Genomic DNA, 19,502 nt, shown 5'->3' with positions numbered 1-19,502 from the left:
CCCCACCCTCCCCTCTGGGACCTGCCAGGAGTCGTCCAGGCCTCAGGGACACAGGGACCTTCCCGATTCCACTGGGAGGGAAGAGGCCTCCTATTGTCCTGGTGGAGGAAGCCCCCTGGGGGCCTGGGGATGAGCCCGGGGATTCCGGGAACCGCATGGGGGACTGGACGGTGCTGACCCGCACGCCCCCGCCCCTACATAAGGACCCGAGCCCACTGCTCGGCTTCGCTCACTCCCGGGAGCTCAGCGCAACCACAGCCGCAGCCATGAGGAGCTTCTTGCTTGTCCTGGCCCTCGTGTGTGGCATCCAGGCCACCGTCGTCCCCCGGACCATGGAGGACCTGGACCTCCAGAAGGTTCGAGGACGGCCGGGGTGGGTGGTGAGCTGCAGGGTGGCCAGGGAAGGGTGTCCTCCACAGGCTCTGGGGCATGAGCAGAAGCCATGACGTCGGGAAACCTGCCCCTGGCTCTCCGCCTTCAGGGTGGCTTGTCATTTGGTTTCCCCAGTCCCAGAAGGTTCTAGGGAACTCATGTGACTTGTACTTCAGACCCACCTGGGTAACAGGTGCATGATTTCCAGTGTGGAAATCCTGTAGCCCCGTGTCTGGTAGATGGCCAAGGGTCATCCAGAGCCCACTGACTGCCACCCGCTTAGACTTGGCCCTTGGCCTGGGTGGGAGGGGGAGTCCTCTGTGGGGACAAGAAGGGGCGCAGAGGCAGCTCACGGCCCCTTCCCCAGGTGGCTGGGACGTGGCACTCCATGGCCATGGCGGCCAGCGACATCTCCCTGCTGGATGCTGAGACCGCCCCTCTGAGAGTGTACATCCAGGAGCTGAGGCCCACCCCCCAGGACAACCTGGAGATTGTTCTGCGCAAATGGTGGGTGTGCAACCTCTCCCAGGCTGGGGGCCAGTGAGGGCCTGGCTCCTGGGTGGGCAGGTGGGAGGGCAAGTAGACAGACAGGTGGGGCGGGTAGGTGAGCGGGCAGGTGGATGGGCAGGGCAGGGTCCCAATGGGAGCAGCTCTGTGTGGGTGGTTCCCAGTGCCCTTGGGGCCCCTGCCCAGGCTCTGAGCCAACAGGCCAACCACACAGGGGACTCAGGTCAGGACACAGAGAGGCCTGTGTGGAGGCTGGTCAGCCGTGGGGCTGGGGCCCTGGGGCCCGGGTGGGTCCTGCCGTGAGCCCTGTCTGCTGTGAGGGACCGTAGCGAGGACCACTCAAATTCAGCATCCCCCCCATTATGCTGTCACCGCCTTTCAGGGAAGACAACAGGTGTGTTGAGAAGAAGGTCTTTGCAAAGAAAATGGAACTTGCAACCAGGTTCAGCATCGACTGTGAGTGTCGACTCACATTGACTCTGAGCTGCAGCCCCAGCCCCAGCTGCCTGGAGGCTGCTGTCCCTGCCAGTGTCGGGGTGGGGGAGGTGGGGGGTGCTCGGGCTGCCTGCTCTGACTCGGGGGGTGCTCTGCCCAAGCCCTGGGCCACCAGCCTCATGTGGAGTGGGGTGGCCTCCTGTGCTCAATGGACGGCTGCCACCGCCCCTTACGCTGAGCTCCTGGACTCTGCTGGGCTGGGGCAGGGGTGGGGCGGGGGGCGCAGAGAATCTTCTACTGAATCCTCTGCCACAAACTGTAACATTTGAGGGGTTTTGTAAATTATAAAAAAAACACAAACGGAGAACTTAGTGGTAAACTTTAAACAAAGGAGACACAGAGATTTCTCATAGGTGTTCCCCCTACAAATTCTAGTTGTTCCTTACACATGAGACTTGCTTTGGGCCACCCTGAGCCTCCTCTTTTCCCTGGGGCCTATGTCTTCCTCCCTGCCCTTCCTCCCTGTCCTTCCTCTCTCTCCTTCCTCCCTCTCCTTCCTCTGCCTCCCTGCATCCCTGCTTCCCCTCCATCTCTCCCTACCCTCCAGTTCCTGCACCCCCCAGGGTGGGGGCTCTGCTCTTCTGTTCCACCCTTCTGACCCACCACAATCCTGGCTGCCCACACACCTCTCACCTTGAGCAGGTGCTTCATGCTGTACCACTCTGCCTCTCCTCTTCCTTTTCCTGCTGCCCCTGGCCATGCTGGTGCCTGGGGCCGCTGCACCTGCTCACGGGAGGGACCCTCTGCCAGACAGGACACCATCTTCACCCAGGCTCCTGTCCCCTCAGATGTGGAGGAGAACCAGATCTTCCTGCTGGACACGGACTATGACAACTACCTGTTCTTCTGCATGGAGAACACGGACGCCCCCCAGCAGAGCCTCATGTGCCAGTGCCTGGGTATGTGCTGACAATGTGCAAGGTCACCCTGAGTGCAAGGCTGAGCACCCCTGGCCGGTCCCTTGGACCCCGGGGAGCAGACACAGCAGCATCCTCTTGGCCTTAGGGCCTGGAGATGCCACATTTTACCCCAGTGGTGGCTAAGTCCCCAGATTGCCTGAGAAATCCAAGATAAGGGGGCCAGGAGGCTGGTTGCAGGATTGAGGGCTGGCTTAGTGTTACTGGCCTCATCAAAAGATGACTACTAATTCGAAGCTTTGGTGGATGGTCATGTTCGACAAAAGCACCACTGAAACTGTCATGTTCTCCCCTGAAATGGAAGCCAGTAGAATCTGGTGGCACGAGGCTGAGGCAGTCCTGGTTTGCCTGAGAGAAGCATTTTCTGTGGGGTCATATACACGTGTTCCTGTCAGCACACCAGCTATGCTGGGTGACCCCTGGTAGCCCGCGGCGGCAAGCCGTCTCCTCCCTTGTCCATGCAGACCCCCTGCACTGCCCTAGATTGAGGGGGAGGGGACAGGGACCCCGGAGCCCAAGACTGACTGCAACCCCCCACCCCCCCACAGCCAGGACCCTGGAGGTTGACAACGAGGTCATAGGGAAATTCAACAGAGCCCTCAAGACTCTGCCTGTGCACATGCAGCTCTTGAACCCCACCCAGGTGGAAGGTGAGCACCCCACACCCCACACCTCACACCCCTGCTTTCACTCTGCGTGTGGCTCACCCACCAGACAGCCATGAGCACTGCCCCCCACCATCCGCCAGGCCTCCCTGGATGGGGTGGAGCAGGTCACAGCCCCTGAGGGTGGGTACCCCTCCCCACCCCATATCTGCCCCCTCTGGGCCAGGGGCTGTCCTGGCGACCTGTGACCCCCCCTCCACTCTCCTCCCCGCCACAGAGCAGTGCCTCGTCTAGTCTAGTGAGCTCCACCTGACCCATCTCCTGGGGCAGAAATTTCCTTGTCCTTTCGAAGAGGAAGCCAACGACCTGCTAGATGGTCCCCCTCCAATTTCCTGAGTCTGTGTGCTCAGGCTGGGACCCTGCTCTCTGATGACTCTAAATAAAGCCACATGACCTCCCCTCTGTGATGTGTGTTGTTGGGAGGCATCAGGGCTCAGGGTGCATGGGGGATGTGCTCCAGGAGGGACCAGCTCCTGGGGAGAAACTTCCTCAAGTTTCTCATGCACAAAACAGGAGAATCCACTTGAGCAAACTTTGTAAAATATTATCAGTGAACTAGGAGGAAAACTCATAGTCCTGAATCCTTAAATTAGTTAGCTAAGAGAAACTAAAATAAATGAATCTATAATAAAATCAGGTTAGAAAAAAAGCATTAAAATAAGGAAAATAAGGTGCCTCTGCCCCTAAGGCAAGGGTGGGGGTGAGGCTGGACAGACTTAGCTCACCTGTCAGAAACTGCTGGAAAAAAATCCCCACAAATTTCCAGAAATATCAATGACCACAGATGGAAAGAAATTTAATTTAAAGAATCATAAGGGATTCAGTTGTTTGGCTTTAATCTCATATATTTAAAAACCCCAAGTGGATGATTTTCACAGCAAGTGAATGTGTCCAAAACAAATCTAAGACGACTAGAGAAAAAGTGGTCAGGCCCCTCACCGAGGCAGAGGACACATAAGTGCAGAGCCTCCCGCCCGCCCTCTAGCCCCACCGCCGGCCTCAGAAGGGGGCAGATAGGCCCTTCAGGAGCAGTGGTCAGGAGTGAGCAGCTCTCAGTATGGGGGGCAGGCAACGCCTTCACATTCTCATACCCCTGACAGATGAGCAGTGGAAGAAGTCCGTAACACGAACAGCGTGCTTGCACAGCCAGAGGGACTGTCCCCTGCGCTTGCTATACATGTGGGCACGTCATCCCCATGACAGTGCAGGGGGGCAGGCAACCTGTGCCCCTACTGTTGTCACAGAGGTATAGCATGAGCCACCTGCCCGACACGGGGGCCACATGGGGCTGGCAGTGGGCGAGTGTCGCGGCGCACACCCACCCACCCCCTGCCTTTCCCATCAGGACACCCTATGCACCCATGCAGAGCCCCTGAATGACCTCATTGCCCCTGGATTCCAATGGCGGAGCGTCTGTGTGAAGCTCAAACTAATTTCAAACAGACTATATTCAGATAATTAAAGAGGAAGAATGATTCCTCTGTAGGTGACGAAGTCCTGCTAAGACTCCTTCCTGTAAATTCTCTAAATGGATAGGGGGCAGTTTCCAGGGTGTGCAGTTACGTGCTAACTTCTGTGTAAGAAAGAATGGAAATACACAAATGCGCAGAAACATGGACTAAGACACACAGGAAGTATGAGCAGATGCTGAGTTAGAAACCTATGGGGAGGAACATGAGAGCGCGGGTGGAGACATTGGTGGGTGTAGATTTCATGCAATTTTAAGATTTGAACCAGTTCATATCTTCTGTATTTTAGATGTGAACTGAAATAAAAACCGAAAAGCAGCAAGCCATGAAATGATAACAAGCAGAAATGAATGAATCTAACTTCTGTAAAACTGACCATTTCAGTTTTGATTTTTTTTTTTTTTTTGGCCGGTGACATGCTTTAATGCCACCTGGCAATCGATCCATCATGAAAGGTGGTTAGTTCCAATGAGACGGAACATAGACAGTGGTGGAAGGAGAAGCCTCGTCGAGCAATATTGGTCAGATGCCGTGCTTTCTGGTCACACCCTGTTCACTTTGCTGTGCACACCCCCACCCTGGGGTCTTGCCCCTGTGACAGTGCTCCACCTATTCATACTTTGATCTTCTGTGGACTATATTCTAGGGAAAAATAAAATTTTTTAAAGATTTTATTTATTTATTCATGAGAGACACACACACAGGCAGAGACACAGGCAGAGGGAGAAGCAGGCTCCCTGCAGGGAGCCTGATGCAGGACTTGACCCCAGGACCCTGGGCAGATGCTCAACCACTGAGCCACAGGGGCATCCCAGGAAAAAGAAATCATAGCATCAACCTAGTAATAATATTCGTGTTGGTGACAATACTGGTGTTCTTATCAGAGTCCAAATTGAAACAGATGGAACTTGAAAAGTGGCTTTGAAGGATTATGCATTTAGAAGGAGATCTGTCAGCAGGGAAGGAGGGAAGGGGCTGCGGCTGATGGGGCCAATCTCTTACCTACCATGCATAGTCATAAGAAGAAGGGATGGGTTGGGGGTGTGTGGGGAAGGATTCACGTTGTCATTGGAATAAAACCCAAAAGGTCAGGGGAGCAAAGTAGTGTGGCAAGAAATTTGTGTTGAAAAGTAATGGAAGATGAGGGTGGTATTTTTATTCAAAGTAAGTCTTATTTAATAAATGACACACAGGCAGCTGGAATTGGGGTAGTGTGTGTGTCACAACCTGAGCTGAGGAGGGGGGGGGGCACCCCTCAGCTTGCAGTTCCCAGAAGAGTTTTTGCAAGATTTGTGTTGCTGCTTTCTTAAATGTTTGACGAAATTTAACAAGGAAGCCAACTGAGGTTTGAGATTTTGGTGGCAGGATAGGGGGAAGATTTTCATCCACAAATTCAATTTCTGCAATAGATCTACATCGATTCTGTTTATCCATTGCTTCTCTAATAAGCTTTGATACTTTTTATCTTTCCAGGAATTTATGCATTTTGTCCAAGTTATCAGAACTATTTTCATAAGGTAATGCAAGATGTTCCCTTAATATCATTTTTTTTTGAGAGAGAGAGAGAGAGAGAGAGAGAGAGAGAGAGAGAGAGAAAGAGAGTGTGTACATGAGTGAGGAGGGGGCAGTGGGAGAGGGAAAGAGAGAATCTCAAGCAGACTCCCCACTGAGCTCGGAGCCCAATGCCGTGCTCGAACCCATGACCCTGAGATCATGACCTAAGCAGAAACCAATTGTTGGATGGTTAACCGACTGAGCCATCCAGGCGTCCTTTCTGATATCCTTTAGTGTCCACAGGGTCTGTACTGCTGTCTCATTCTTTGTTCCTAATCGTGATACATGTCAACGACCAGGGTTATCCTGGTTCATCTGGCTAGAGGTTTATCCATTTTCCTGATCTTTTCCTTTTTTTCCTGATCTTCTCAAAGATCAAAATTGTTTTTTATTTTCTCTGTAGGTTTTCTGTTTTATATGTTATTGTTTTTTGCTATTACATTATTTCTTTCCTCTTGCTTATATTGGTTTCAAATTGTTCTCTTGGTTACTTAAGCTTCAGGCTTAGATTTTTCAATTGAGCATGTTTATGTGGCCTAATATAAGAATTAATGCCACAAATTCCCTTCAAAGTGCTGCATCCACATACTTTAATATATTTTGCTCTCATTTTTAGTTAATTCAAAATACTTTTCTTGGATGATGGGCACTGAGGGGGGCACTTGACAGGATGAGCACTGGGTGTCATACTATATGTTGGCATATCAAACTTCAATAAAAAAATATATATATAATAAAAAATAAATTACAAAAATACTTTTCTGTGAAGGATCAAATCGTGTCCTTTGTCTATTGAATTCTTGAGGTTTCTCTATTGATTCACATGAGCTCTTTATATGTTAGGGAAATTAGATATTATGTGTTATCAGTTAAAAATACTTTTCCTCAATTTATCATTTCTCTTCTTACGCAACTTGTGGTGTCATCCCAATGTATTTCCTCTAAAACTCACCAGTGTTTCCTTTCCTGGCTTCTGACCACCGTTGCAGGGTTTGGGTCACCCTTTAGAAAGGCCTCTTATGTTCTGAAATTGAATTCCTGGATTTTCACTGTTTCATTGTTTCCATTGTTCAATCTTTTGCTCCATCAGGACTTCATTTGCTTTAATTCATGAGTTAGGACTCAAATTGTGTTTTCCAAATGTCCACCCCCTTCTCCCAAGACCATTTATTAACTACTGAGTTTCCCCACATTCCTGATTCTCATGTGTACTTGATTCTGTTCAGAGACATTCCCTCCATTCTACTGGGCTGCCTGTGTGCCAGAACCCCAGTGGTTTTGTTTTGTTTGTTTTGTCTTTGAAGTACAGTCAGCCCACACTGTCACACTCAGTTCAGGTGTACAACATAGTGATTCAGCATCTCTACATGTTATGCTGTGCTCACAAGTGTGGCCACCACCTGTCATCATACCTGTACTGCAGTATCACTATGTTCCCTGTGCTGCACCTGTCATCCTTGTGACCTACTTATTCCATAACAGGAAGCCTGAACCTTCCATTCCCCTTCACCCATTTTGTACATCCCCCTTCCTTTGGCAACCACTTACTTTGTTCTCTGTATTTATGGGTCTGTTTCTGCTTTTTGTTTATTTGTTTTGTTTTTTAGATTCCACCTATAAATGAAATCATATGGTATTTGTCTTTCTCTGCTTGGTTTACTTCACTTAGCAGAATACCATCTAGATCCATCCATGTTGTCACAAATGGCAAGATCTCATCTTTATGGAATGTTCCAGCCCCGATTATGACATGCATTTCCTTCGTTTGTGTCCTTTGTTGGGTCCTCAGGAGTGTAATTCTTTTTTCACATTGAGCTTGTATAATTTTTGTTAAATTTATTATTAAAAATAATTTTGAATTTTATCAAAGCCTTGGTAGTTATCATCGGAAATGATCACATAATTTTTCTCTTGTGACCTATTACTACGATGAATTTTATCAATAAATTTACTCATATGAATTATGCTCATGATCCTGGAATGAAGGCTTTATGTATTGCCCTCCAAAAGCGTTCTGTGTTCTGTCTGACAATATTTTAGTTAGCAATTTTACACTGATCTTCAAAAGTGAGATCAATTTGTACATTTCTTGGTAGGTTCTGAAAACAGAGTCTTAACTTCATAAAAATGACTTGGAATTTTCTTTTTTTTTAGCATTCAAATTAACTGTCCCTTGAAGGTGTGCTAGATTTTCCCTTTAAAACTATTTGGAACTGGTATTTTAGGGGGAAATAAATGCCTCCTAAATAACTTATTCTTCATTTTTCCAGTTTTTTTCTAGGAAATTAGTCCATTAATACTTGATAGCTCTCTTACTACCAGGTTGGGTACCTTATATTTTTCTAGAAACTGTCTATTTCATCCAAATGTTTTGTTTATTCCATGAGGTAAAGTAAATGTTTTCCTTCTATTGGTTCTTTACTTTCTTCTCCTTTTGTGATTATTTTCCCAGTAGCATTTATTATTTGATGTATATTCTCTTTTTCCCTTTTTTCTTGATTTGGGCATTGAGGGCTCCCTATTTTATTGGTATTTCTCAAGAAAAAACCACTTGACCAAATATACAATTTTTCTATTCCCTGGTTCAGTAACTTCTGCTTTTATACTTGCAGTTTCCTCCTTATCCTTTTTTATGGTTATATTGTTTTCCCCCTAGTTTTTGAATGGTACAGCTAATTAATTCATTTCCATTCTTTTTACTTATTAAAATTCTCCTTAGTACAACAGATTTTCCTCTCAGTGCTCCTTTACCTGGATCTCTCAGAATCTGATGTGCTGTGTGTTCATTTTCATTTTCTAAGTATTCTGCAACTTTCTCTTTCATTCAAGAGTTGCCCCCACAATTTCCATGTTTTTGCAGTAAAAAGAATGATGAGGGATCCCTGGGTGGCGCAGCGGTTTAGCTCCTGCCTTTGGCCCAGGGCGTGATCCTGGAGACCCGGGATCGAATCCCACGTCGGGCTCCCGGTGCATGGAGCCTGCTTCTCCCTCTGCCTATGTCTCTGCCTCTCTCTCTCTCTCTGTGTGTGTGACTATCATAAATAAATAAAAATTTAAAAAAAAAAGTTAAAAAAAAAGAATGATGGACTGGTCTAGCACATAAAGAGGGTAAAATCCAATTCTGATCACCTAAAACATGAGTTGAAGTGTCAAAAAGTGTCTGCCCGGGTTTGTGGTCTGGGCCAAGTGTTTCTGGGTAGGTGGAGGGATCCTGAGGAATAACAAGTCCAAGTTCAGGATTCTGAGTCCTACTGACTCTTTCCTTGTAAATATTTATCAGCACCGCCTTGGAGCCCTAACACTGAATAGTGTTCACCTCTTTCCTGTCCTACCCAGTTAGTTATCAGATCCTGCTGTCACTTGGGTTATTGGGAAGTCCCAGTTGGAGCCAAAAATTGAGCCAGTCGGACACAAAGATCTATTGTGAGGAAGTGCCTGAGGACTCTGCAGAATCTGGCAGGTGTTGGGCTCACCCTGGGTTCAGGAAGATGGCCCAATACCTGGTATGAGGGCCCTGGGAGTTGGAAGCCATGTCCTGTTCCAGAACCAGTTTCCAGCTGACCTCAACAGCCCTGGATTCAAGGCCAGCCTTGGTTACTAACTGTGTGTAAATATAGGTCAGGGACTTGGCACATCCTACCTTATTCCTGATTTCTGCACAGGAAACTGATTGGGAGAGGTCAAAAGTGACAACGGACATGAAATCACCTTGGAACGTAGGAGGGATTGTGAGAATGAGAAACTAAATGGACTATCCAATATGAGTTAAAGAAGCCATTCATCCATCCATCCGTCTAGCCAAGCAACCATCCACCATCCATCATCCATCATTCCTCTTCTCAAACACCAATTGTGGTGCTGTGTGCCCTGTTTTTACAATCTTTGCTATCTCAACACTGCCTAAGTAGAGCCCCTTGAACAGTCAACTCTGGGATGAATGCTGCAGAGGTTTACTACATTGAGTATAGGTAACTTTCAAAATGCAAAAACAATTGTTTCTGCTACACAACTATGGATCAAATGACATTGTTGGTGATGTAACAACGTGTGTCAAGTAAGGCTGATAAAGAAACAATGACTCCTTTTTAGATTCAGAAATTGTATTATTTACATGGACAGCAAAGCAGGATAAGCAAGGGTATCACCCCCCATGTCCCTTGTTTTACAGGATAACACCATATCCAGAAGGATCTGGATACAGCAATGCAACAATAGTGGCGGGAAGCCCTGTTGTTGAGAAGTCCCTTCTAGACAAAGCTAAGTAGCTTTGTCCTGAGAGGCAGAAGCCTCCTACTGCATGAGAAGGATGGAGTAGCTGAGACTCTCTGTGGCAGCCTCCTAGGAAGATGTGGTGGCAAGTGGGAAATGCTCTCATAGCAGTTCTCCTAGGCCCCCCGGGGTCTGTGTTCCAGAAGAATCACAAGGCATCTATCAAGGCTCATATTTAGTATGGTGTAAATCTGCCTATATGAACATGTGCAAGGTGGCAAGGATGCCACCAGGAAACCAGGCCCTGACAGTATGGGCCCCAAATACTTGGGAAAGCTCCTCTCAGAAAGGGGTCCCTAAACCTTGTCTTGAACATGGAGGATGGGTTTGCCAGCTGGCATGCTGCAGAAAGGCCTTCTGTGGGAAGGTTTACAGCTCTGCTGGCCTCAGAGACGGGGGAGTGGGAGCATCAGGGGGGATTCCAGAACTGTAGGTATGGACTTGGAGCAAAACTCAAAGCTAAGGCAGAGAATGCAAGAGCTTAGCCCCTAGATAGGCAGCTAGTGAGTCAGCATCTATAAATCTTGAGAGAGCAAGAGATTTCTGGACAACCCCACAGGATGCGAGCCCCGCTGGGGAAGCCTTAACCCGGCTTGAATCAGAATCAGAGGTTGGGAGAAGTAGCCAGTCAATAGACCTCAATCCCCAAACTCAGAGGTTTTGCCTTAGGTCTTGAAGGAGGCCAGGTACATAGCCTCTCTGTGATTGTGATGCACATTCTGTTTAGAACACTTCCCAGCAAGGAGAGTATCTGTCTTTATTTGTTTGTGTTTTTGGTATCAGAGCAACATGATCCCATTGACATGTAGGACTTTTCCCTCTGTGGTGTGCCTGGAACAGGGCGAGGCCGAAGGTGGGGAGGCCATGTAAGGGGCAAGCCCAACAGCACATTTACTAAAGAAACATGAAGTTGAGGAATAGGGAACTGGCAGGGAGAACAGAACAGAGGACGTGGACAATTTACAGGTGAAACACAAAGATCAAGTGGAGGAGGATGGAAAATCCAGGGATGACTCGCAGGACCCCTCCCTGAGATGCAGGAAGGGTCGGGTCTCTGGAAAGGAACCAATTCAGAGGTGCTTTGGGTGGGAGCTGGGGGGGTTTCCAGGTGTTGGTGCCTACTGGGGAGTTGACCTGGAATTCAGGAGATTCACAACCGAAAAGTGAAACCTAGTGGTCAAGAGAGGGCAGCCAAGACCCTGGGGAAGAGATGAGACCCCTCAGCAGCAACAGAGCACAAAGGACGAGCACTCTGGGCATGGGGAGAGATATGGGGGGTCTCTGGAGAGGGAAACAGCCCAAATGAGAAGAACCCCAAAGTTGGAAGACGTGTTTCCAAAGGAGAAAGGACAAGTCAACAGGCCGCACTGGTGGAGTGCCCACCAGGGGACAATCGCTGGAGACCACCTTTGAGTCTGCAGGGTGCCAGGCTGGGTGGAAACCACACCGGTGGTGGTGAGGCTGATGCGCAGGGTGCCATCGTCACCCCAACCCTGGGCCATGCGGTGCAGGGAAGAAAGAGCCAGCAAGGGTGAGGGTGGGCGGACGCCAGGGATGGGTCTCCTTCTTTGTCGTTCTAAGTGTTTCACCCCCACGTCCTGACGACATCCTCCTTTTGAGGGGAAGCTGTTGGAACAGACTCCAAGAGGGACATAGGGGACATTTTGTTGATGACAAGCCGGCACCACCGCCCACCCGGTGAGGTCCTGTGGCCATCATGGCAGCGGGCAGGAGGGAAACGGGCCTACTCCAGGCCGGTTCAGAGCAGAGACAAATGGGAGGCCAGGCGACGGGAGGAGCAGGGCTCCCCCAACTGTGCTGCTGGCCTCCTGGCCGCAGGCTGAGCCTACTGTCTATGATGGACACGGGGCGCCCCTCTCCTCCTGTCCACCCCACTGAGCCTGGGGATGGCCACACGTGCAACCTTCAGCCACGTGGGGCCAGTTTCCACAATTGGACAGCAGGCAGCACTACCTCATGCCCATCACGCCAGCCATGCTCGGAGCCCCAAGTGGACACTAGCCATAGCCCCTCCCCTGCACTCGTATGGGGTCTGCCCCAGAGGCGGCCCGACGGTGCCAGGCAAGTTCCCCCCACAGGCAGAGCGGGCACAGTCCTGCTGGCTCAGTGAGGCTGGTCAGATTGCCCATGACCACCTGCCAAGGGTCCCAGGCTGTGTCCCTCAGGGACTTCGTTTCTTCCGTCAGGCTCGTGTGTTGAAGGAGCTTGTGAGGCATCGCTCCTGGGTTTTCACTTGGCAAGGGCAATGCATCACGGCTAATATAAAATTCCATTTTTGTCAAGATTCTGTGACTTTTAGAAATTCATGGAATTATTAGAGCAAGACGTAAGGTCTGCACATGCCAAGTCCACCCAGGCCACGGTCACAATCCTCCGGCAGGGACCGTCACTCCTCCCTTCCTGAGCACCCCGCTATCCCCTTGTCAGGGGTGCCGGCATCCTCAGCCCCTGGGTCTGTGGGATCGTCTAACACCGCTGGACATGAGGGCCTTCATTTTCCTTTCTGGCCAACGGGCTCCCGACCCAGGTCAGAAGCAGAAACTGCATTACAGCCAGGTGCTCACAAAATTTCAACAGAGCAACTGGCATTGGGATCATGTGAGGACAGTTAATGCCCACCGGGGACAGTTTGTGAACACTGACGAGTACCGGGAAGGTACGGATCAGACGCGGCCAGTCAGCAGCAAATTAGCCGGGTTCTTTCTCTTCTTTTCTTCCTCTAAATCCTGTATGACTCTCTCACTTCCCTCTCTCATCAAAGCCCCTGGCTCCCCCTGCACGAGCGAGTGGACACTCTCTGGCCCCTCTGGAGCCTGTGCTCTCCGCCTGCAATCTGAGACCCCAAAATAAAGGCCTGTGTTCTTTTTGGTTTGGGCTCCTGAGTGACAGGCCTGGGCTGGGTCCCAGGTCCCAGGTCCCAGGTGCTGGCCCCTGGCCCACCCACTGCACCCCCATGTCCACCTGCCCACCCCAGAGCCGGTCAGCTTGCTGGCCATGCACTCAGGGGCCGATGACCCAGGGCCTGGATGGCCAGGCAGGCGCAAAGAGGGGGTCCTCCTGGAGCACAGCAGAGCACACAGCTGCATCCAGCCCAAGGGCGCATATGCTCGGGATAGCTGTGTGAACTGCACACACACAGGGAGGGACCAGGAGTATGAGAGTCTGTCCCTTGTGCAGGACACATGGCCACCATGTGGCAGGGCACATCGCTCACAGACTCCGGGGCTGGCAGGGGGCTCTGAGGCCACTGGCTGAGCCCGGGGCCCACCCTCCAGATGCTGCTGTGCCCAGTGCTGACTCTGACCTGTTGCCCAAGATCGCAACCCCGGAAGTGATCCCAACGCTGGCCGGCCTAGGACCAGACCCTCTCCTCTGGGACCTGCCAGGAGCCAACCAGGCCCCGGGGACACGGGGATCTTCCTGCTTGGATGCAGTGGGAGGTCAGCGACATTGTCACAGAGAGAGGGTTCATGCTCTCCTGGAAGAGAATGTCCTCGTGACCCTGGGGATGAGACCGGGGGATTCTGGGAACCACATGTGGGGCGGGGGGGCTAGACAGTGCTGGCCCGCAGGTCCCCACCCCTACATAAGAACCCAAGCCCTCCAATTTACACGTATAATGCAATCCCTATCAAAATACCATGGACTTTCTTCAGAGACTTAGAACAAATTATTTTAAGATTTGTGTGGAATCAGAAAAGACCCCAAACAGCCGGGGGAATTTTAAAAAAAGAAAACCATATCTGGGGGCATCACAATGCCAGATTTCAGGTTGTACTACAAAGCTGTGGTCATCAAGACAGTGTGGTACTGGCACAAAAACAGACACATAGATCAATGGAACAGAACAGAGAACCCAGAAGTGGACCCTGAACTTTATGGTCAACTAATATACGATAAAGGAGGAAAGACTATCCACTGGAAGAAAGACAGTCTCTTCAATAAATGGTGCTGGGAAAATTGGACATCCACATGCAGAAGAATGAAACTGGACCACTCTCTTGCACCATACACAAAGATAAACTCAAAATAGATGAAAGATCTAAATGTGAGACAAGATTCCATCAAAATCCCAGAGGAGAACTCAGGCAACACCCTTTTTGAACTTGGCCACAGTAACCGGAGAAGGACAAACAGTGTATGTTCTCATTCATTTGGGGAATATGAATAATAGTGAAAGGGAATATAAGGGAAGGGAGAAGAAATGTGTGAGAAATATCAGAAAGGGAGACAGAACATAAAGACTTCTAACTCTGGGAAATGAACTGGGGGTGGTGGAAGGGGAGGAGGGCGGGGGGTGGGGGTGAATGGGTGACGGGCACTGAGGGGGGCACTTGACGGGATGAGCACTGGGTGTTATTCTGTATGTTGGTAAATTGAACACCAATAAAAATTAATTTATAAGAAAAAAAAAAAGAACCCGAGCCCTCTGCCTGGCCTCGCTCACTCCCGGGAGCTCAGCGCAACCACAGCCGCAGCCATGAGGAGCCTCCTGCTTGCCCTGGCCCTCGTGTGTGGCATCCAGGCCACCGTCGTCCCCCGGACCATGGAGGACTGGATATAAGACAGGTACAGGGGTGTGTGGGGGCGTGCTGGGGGCCTGGGGCCAAGGGTGGCTGCGGGAGGGCAGGAGGACCTGACTGCAGAGGTCTAAGGGGAGGCATAGAGCTGGGGCACATCTTTGTCCCCCTGAAAGCTGGCTCCAGCCACCCCCGTGTTTCCCCCTGGCTCCTGGGGTGGTCACCTTGGACACCCCGAATGGAAGCTTACTCAGTGTAGCGCTGGGGTGGAAAGGGCCATTGTTCTAAACATGTAAGAACCCCCATGCGGGCATTGGCACATGGCTGGTGATCCTCAAGTGTGCCCTGAGTCCTGACGCCCATATTTGCTGTGCCACCTGAGAAACATGTGTAGGAGACCATCCAGTGGCCTGGGGTGAGAGGGGGAGCCACTGTGGGGGCAGGAAGGAGCCTGGGGACAGCTCACGGCCCCTTCCCCAGGTGGCTGGGACGTGGTACTCCATGGCCATGGCGGCCAGTGACATCTCCCTGCTGGATGCTGAGACCGCCCCTCTGAGAGTGTACATCCAGGAGCTGAGGCCCACCCCCCAGGACAACCTGGAGATTGTTCTGTGCAAATGGTAGGTGTGCAAACCCCCCTCCCAGGCTGGGGGCCAACAAGAGCCTGGCTCCTGGGTGGGCAAGTGGGCAGGCAGGTGGACAGACAGGTGGATGGGCAGGTGGATGGGCAGGTGGAAGGGCAGGGCAGGGTCTCTATGGGAGCGGCTCTGTGTGGGTGGTTCCTGATGCCCTTGGAGCCCCTGCCCAGGATTCTGGGCCAATAGGCCGAGACCACACAGAGGGACCCCAGGTCAGCGAGGCCCCTGTGGCGGCTCGTCAGCTGTAGGGGTGGGGTCCTGGGGGCCCAGGCAGGTCCTGCCGTGAACTCTGTCTGCCCCTGGAGTGGGAGTGGGAGCTCAAGGAATTCTGAGTGCGACCACAATGAGGTCCTTGGCAGAGCTGTAACCCAGCCCCTCACAGACAGGTCAGTTTGGGCTGACACATGTCCACGGCCACTGGGCAGGTTTCCCGGCTGGCTCCGTCTACCCCATTGTCCTCCTGCCCGAGCCACCCACTCAGAGCCACGGGGCCACTCACGTTCAGGCCAATACCTCAGGCATTGCTCCGAGCTGGCCTAGGGCCAGACAGGGCTAGGTGGCCTCCTATCCCTACCCTGGGGTTCATGGATGACCCTGCCACTCTCTGGCTTTTCAGGGAAAACCATGCATGTGTCAAGAGGACCATCATGGCCCAGAAGACTGAGGACCCAGCTGTGTTTACAGTCGACTGTAAGTGTTCCCACGCCATGCCTGTGGGGCCACACTCCGGTCAGCAACCCCCAGGCGGCCCTGGAAAAGCAGTGACCCCTCCCACGCTGGGCCCACTCGGGGCCTGCTCTGAGTCCTTGCCACATCTTGGCGGCAGGGAAGAGACAGGACCTGCTTCTCCTATGCCAATGCCACAAAGGGCACTCCTGGGGTGATGAGACCTGGGGATCTCACTCCCTCTGGAGCCCAGTTTCCTCCTGGCCCCTTCACCCCCTGCTTGGCATCTGGCTGGCCATGACATCTGTGTTGTTATGCAAGTGTAGGTCAGTGAGGGTGTAGGTCTAAGGGCAGGCAGGTGGTGGCTTCTCCTTGGAAATGTCCACAGAAACCAGACCTGTGGGCAAACACACTGTGGATTTGCCTCTTGGTCCTGGAACCCACTTCTGGAACATTCTGGGCCTTACCCCTGCACCTCTGGCCTTTCTGTATGGCACCAGCCCTGCGCCCTGAGCCTAGCAGCCTCCTGCCCTGCCTTGGTCTCATCCAGGACAGGCCCCAGGCCCTCCCTATGGATTACAGCCCGCCCCTGTCACCAGGGCCCACCTGCCCTCCCCCAAGTCTGTGGGGCCTGCAGCCTCTGACACTGTGTCACACTGTCTTCCTCTGAGAGGCAGTGTGCGTGGTAGGTGGGTGCGGTCTCATCTCCAGAATGGCCTGGCCACCAGGGGCAGCCACTAACCACCCCCAGCCCTGGCCCATACCGCCCCTTCCACACCTAAGAGCGGGTTCATCTGCAGGGCCTCAGGTCTACCTGAAAAGGTGGTGGGAGTCTCCAAAGAGCTGGACAGGGTGTGGCGGGGGCCCCCACAGACTGGGGACCCCACACGCTCCCCCTGGCTCACTGCCTCTGAAGAACGGAGGCATCACAGCCCTACCTGGTGCAGTGACTGTTGCTTTCTGTCTTCTGCTTGTTGCTGTCCACATAGAAACCCCAGCTCCAGTGGGCACCGGTCTTGGAGCATCTTGTCATTGCTCACAGGACCCACAGGCACCTGTCCTAGCAAGGGGGGGCAGTCACCTGGGTCCGAGTGCCTGGGTGTGTGGACAAATAGTCGGATGAATGAACGGCACAGCCAGACATGGGGGACCTGCCTGTTCTCAAGCAGGGCAGTATCTCCGTGAAGGGCCTCCCTGGAGTGCAGGCATTTGAAAGAACCATTTACGGTCTTGGCGCACGTGCAGGCGGTGCTGGTCTCAGCAGCCAGAGCTCCCCCAGCCCCGCCATGGGGGCCAAACCCTGGTCCCTCTGCAGCTCGGGGCTTGTGGCAGCAGCCGTGGAAATGAGGGGCAGGGGGGCATCCACTTGGCGGTGGGGAAGCGGCCTGAGGTTGTGAGGGAGGTCGGAGGACCCGCAGATTTCAGAGCTCTGTTCCCACCTCTCTTCCAGACCAAGGGGAAAGGAAGATTTCCATGCTGGACACAGACTACACTCACTACATGTTCTTTTGCGTGGAGGCCCCACTGCCCGCCACCCAGAGCAGCGTGATGTGCCAGTACTTGGGTACGTGGTGGAGTGGCGCAGGGGCGCCTGTGAGCACCCCCAGCCCCAGCCCTGGCCTCCGTGGGTTGCGTTAGGTCATCAGGGGGATCCGGTGTGGGTTACTCTGGGTGAAGGGATCGGCTGGGGCAACGCGGGGACAGGCCGAGGAGGTGCTAATGGTGAAGACCACGGGTTTGTCTACGGTGGAGTGGCCACGCTTAACACAGGGTGGAACAGGTCAATGTGGATCCAAAAATAGGGAAGAAGTAGATTTTTAAGGATTTTAAAAATGTTCAGATATGAAAGCAACTTAGAAGGGTGACATTCAGGTGTCAGACAGAAGTGCATTACAGCTCCCAGGGGACCACAAGCTGGGGAAGCAGAGGCTTCCGGTCCACACATCATCAACACCTGGGCCAGGACTCCCTGCAGCCCAGGGTGGCGAGCCGTCTCCTCCCGTGTCCACACAGACCCCCTGCGCTGTACTGGGAGGAGGTGGAGGGGACAGGGACCCGGAGGCGGGTGGACTGAGCCCCGGAGACCTCCCTGGTAGGTGACCTCAGGATGCCAGTGTGTCCCTCCCACATTCAATTCCTGGGTGGGGTCCTGGGCACCCTAAGGAAGTCCACACAGCCCCGCGGCCCCAGGACTGACCCACTGCCCCTCCCCCCCCCAGCCAGGACCCTGGAGGTTGACAACGAGGTCATGGAGAAATTCAACAGAGCCCTCAAGACTCTGCCCGTGCACATGCGGATCGTGCTGGACCTGAGCCAGGGAAGGGTGAGCTGTGGCCCGAGCAGCCCCCCGGGTGTGCTGACCTAGCCCTGGGTCCCAGGATAGCATCTTCCCTCACTGGTGGCCCCCCCCTCCCCCAGGCCTCCAGGGACGGCAGCAGGAGGTCACTGCCCCTGAGGCGGGGTCCGCCTCCCCACCCCATCTCCACACCCTCTGGGCCTGGAGCTGTCCTGGTGACCTGTGACCCCCCCACCGCTCTCCTCCCCCACAGAGCAGTGCCTCATCTAGTGAGCTCCCGCCTGACCCGTCTCTTGGGTAACGTACTAGCCCTGTCCCCGCCCACCCAGCCTGGATATGTGCACCGGTTGGGGGCATCCCAAGGGACCCTGGCTCCCCTCTGTCTGGCCCTGGCTCCTCTGCGGGAATGGCTGGAATCTGGCATCCCTCCCTCCAGGCTGGCCGCATGCCCACTCTCTCTCTCTCCAGTGGTCTCTCTGGGGTGTCCTTCCCATGTCCCCGTCAAGCTCCCACGTGATGTCCCCATGGCCTCTCCTGGGCGAGGTGGGGCAAACATGGGGGGCTGGCGTGGGGTGACCAGTCTACAGCCTGAGGCGGACAGGCCGGGCCCCACCCTCAGGGTCCGATAGGCTCCCCAGGAATCACAGGGGAGCCCCCGTCTGTTTCAGGGCCCAGAGGCGACATCACCCCGTCTGTCCCCTGTCAGAGGAATCAGGGGGGACAGAGCCCCAGGTCCTGCCAGTCCTGCCCTCCCAGTCCCCAGGCTCCTTGGAGCTCCAGCCTGGGGTCCCCTACCCTGAGCCTCTCCTCCTCCAGCAATAAAGAGATAAACCAGAGCAGTCTGCCTGGGTCTTTCCTGGTCAAGGTGTGGGGGGTGCATGGGGTAGGGGGTGCAGGGCAGGGGGGAGCAGGACTTGTGGGGCAGGGGGTGGGGTGACACACAGGGTGGGGGGAAGGTGCACGGCTTGGAAAGAGTGTGAGGCACAGGGAGGGGGACGGCAGTGTCAGCATGGGTCCCAGCAGGACCCTTATCACTCCCCACCCCAGTGTCAGTCTCCCATTGCCACGCGTGTGGCATTCCTCTGGTCCCGGGACCATGGAAGCCCTAAGTGC

At 53.0% G+C, this 19,502-nt stretch overlaps 1 protein-coding gene across 1 annotated transcript; it reads left to right on the top strand.

Annotated features, from left to right (window-relative positions):
• Window positions 1-241: 241 nt before the first annotated feature.
• On the top strand, window positions 242-3,353 carry LOC129515410 (beta-lactoglobulin-2). Its single transcript, XM_055334327.1, has 6 exons — window positions 242-356; window positions 740-879; window positions 1,262-1,335; window positions 2,163-2,273; window positions 2,840-2,941; window positions 3,174-3,353. Exons 1-6 carry the CDS (start codon window positions 267-269, stop codon window positions 3,188-3,190), a joined length of 534 nt encoding a protein of 177 aa, XP_055190302.1. The 5' UTR covers window positions 242-266; the 3' UTR covers window positions 3,191-3,353.
• The last annotated feature ends 16,149 nt before the right edge of the window (window positions 3,354-19,502 follow it).

Source organism: Nyctereutes procyonoides, unplaced genomic scaffold (assembly GCF_905146905.1).
Source record: "Nyctereutes procyonoides isolate TBG_1078 unplaced genomic scaffold, NYPRO_anot_genome, whole genome shotgun sequence".
In the NCBI taxonomy this organism is placed as follows: Eukaryota; Metazoa; Chordata; class Mammalia; order Carnivora; family Canidae; genus Nyctereutes; species Nyctereutes procyonoides.
The sequence above is the reverse complement of the archived record's forward strand: the minus strand, read 5'-3'. Positions and strand labels throughout refer to the sequence as shown.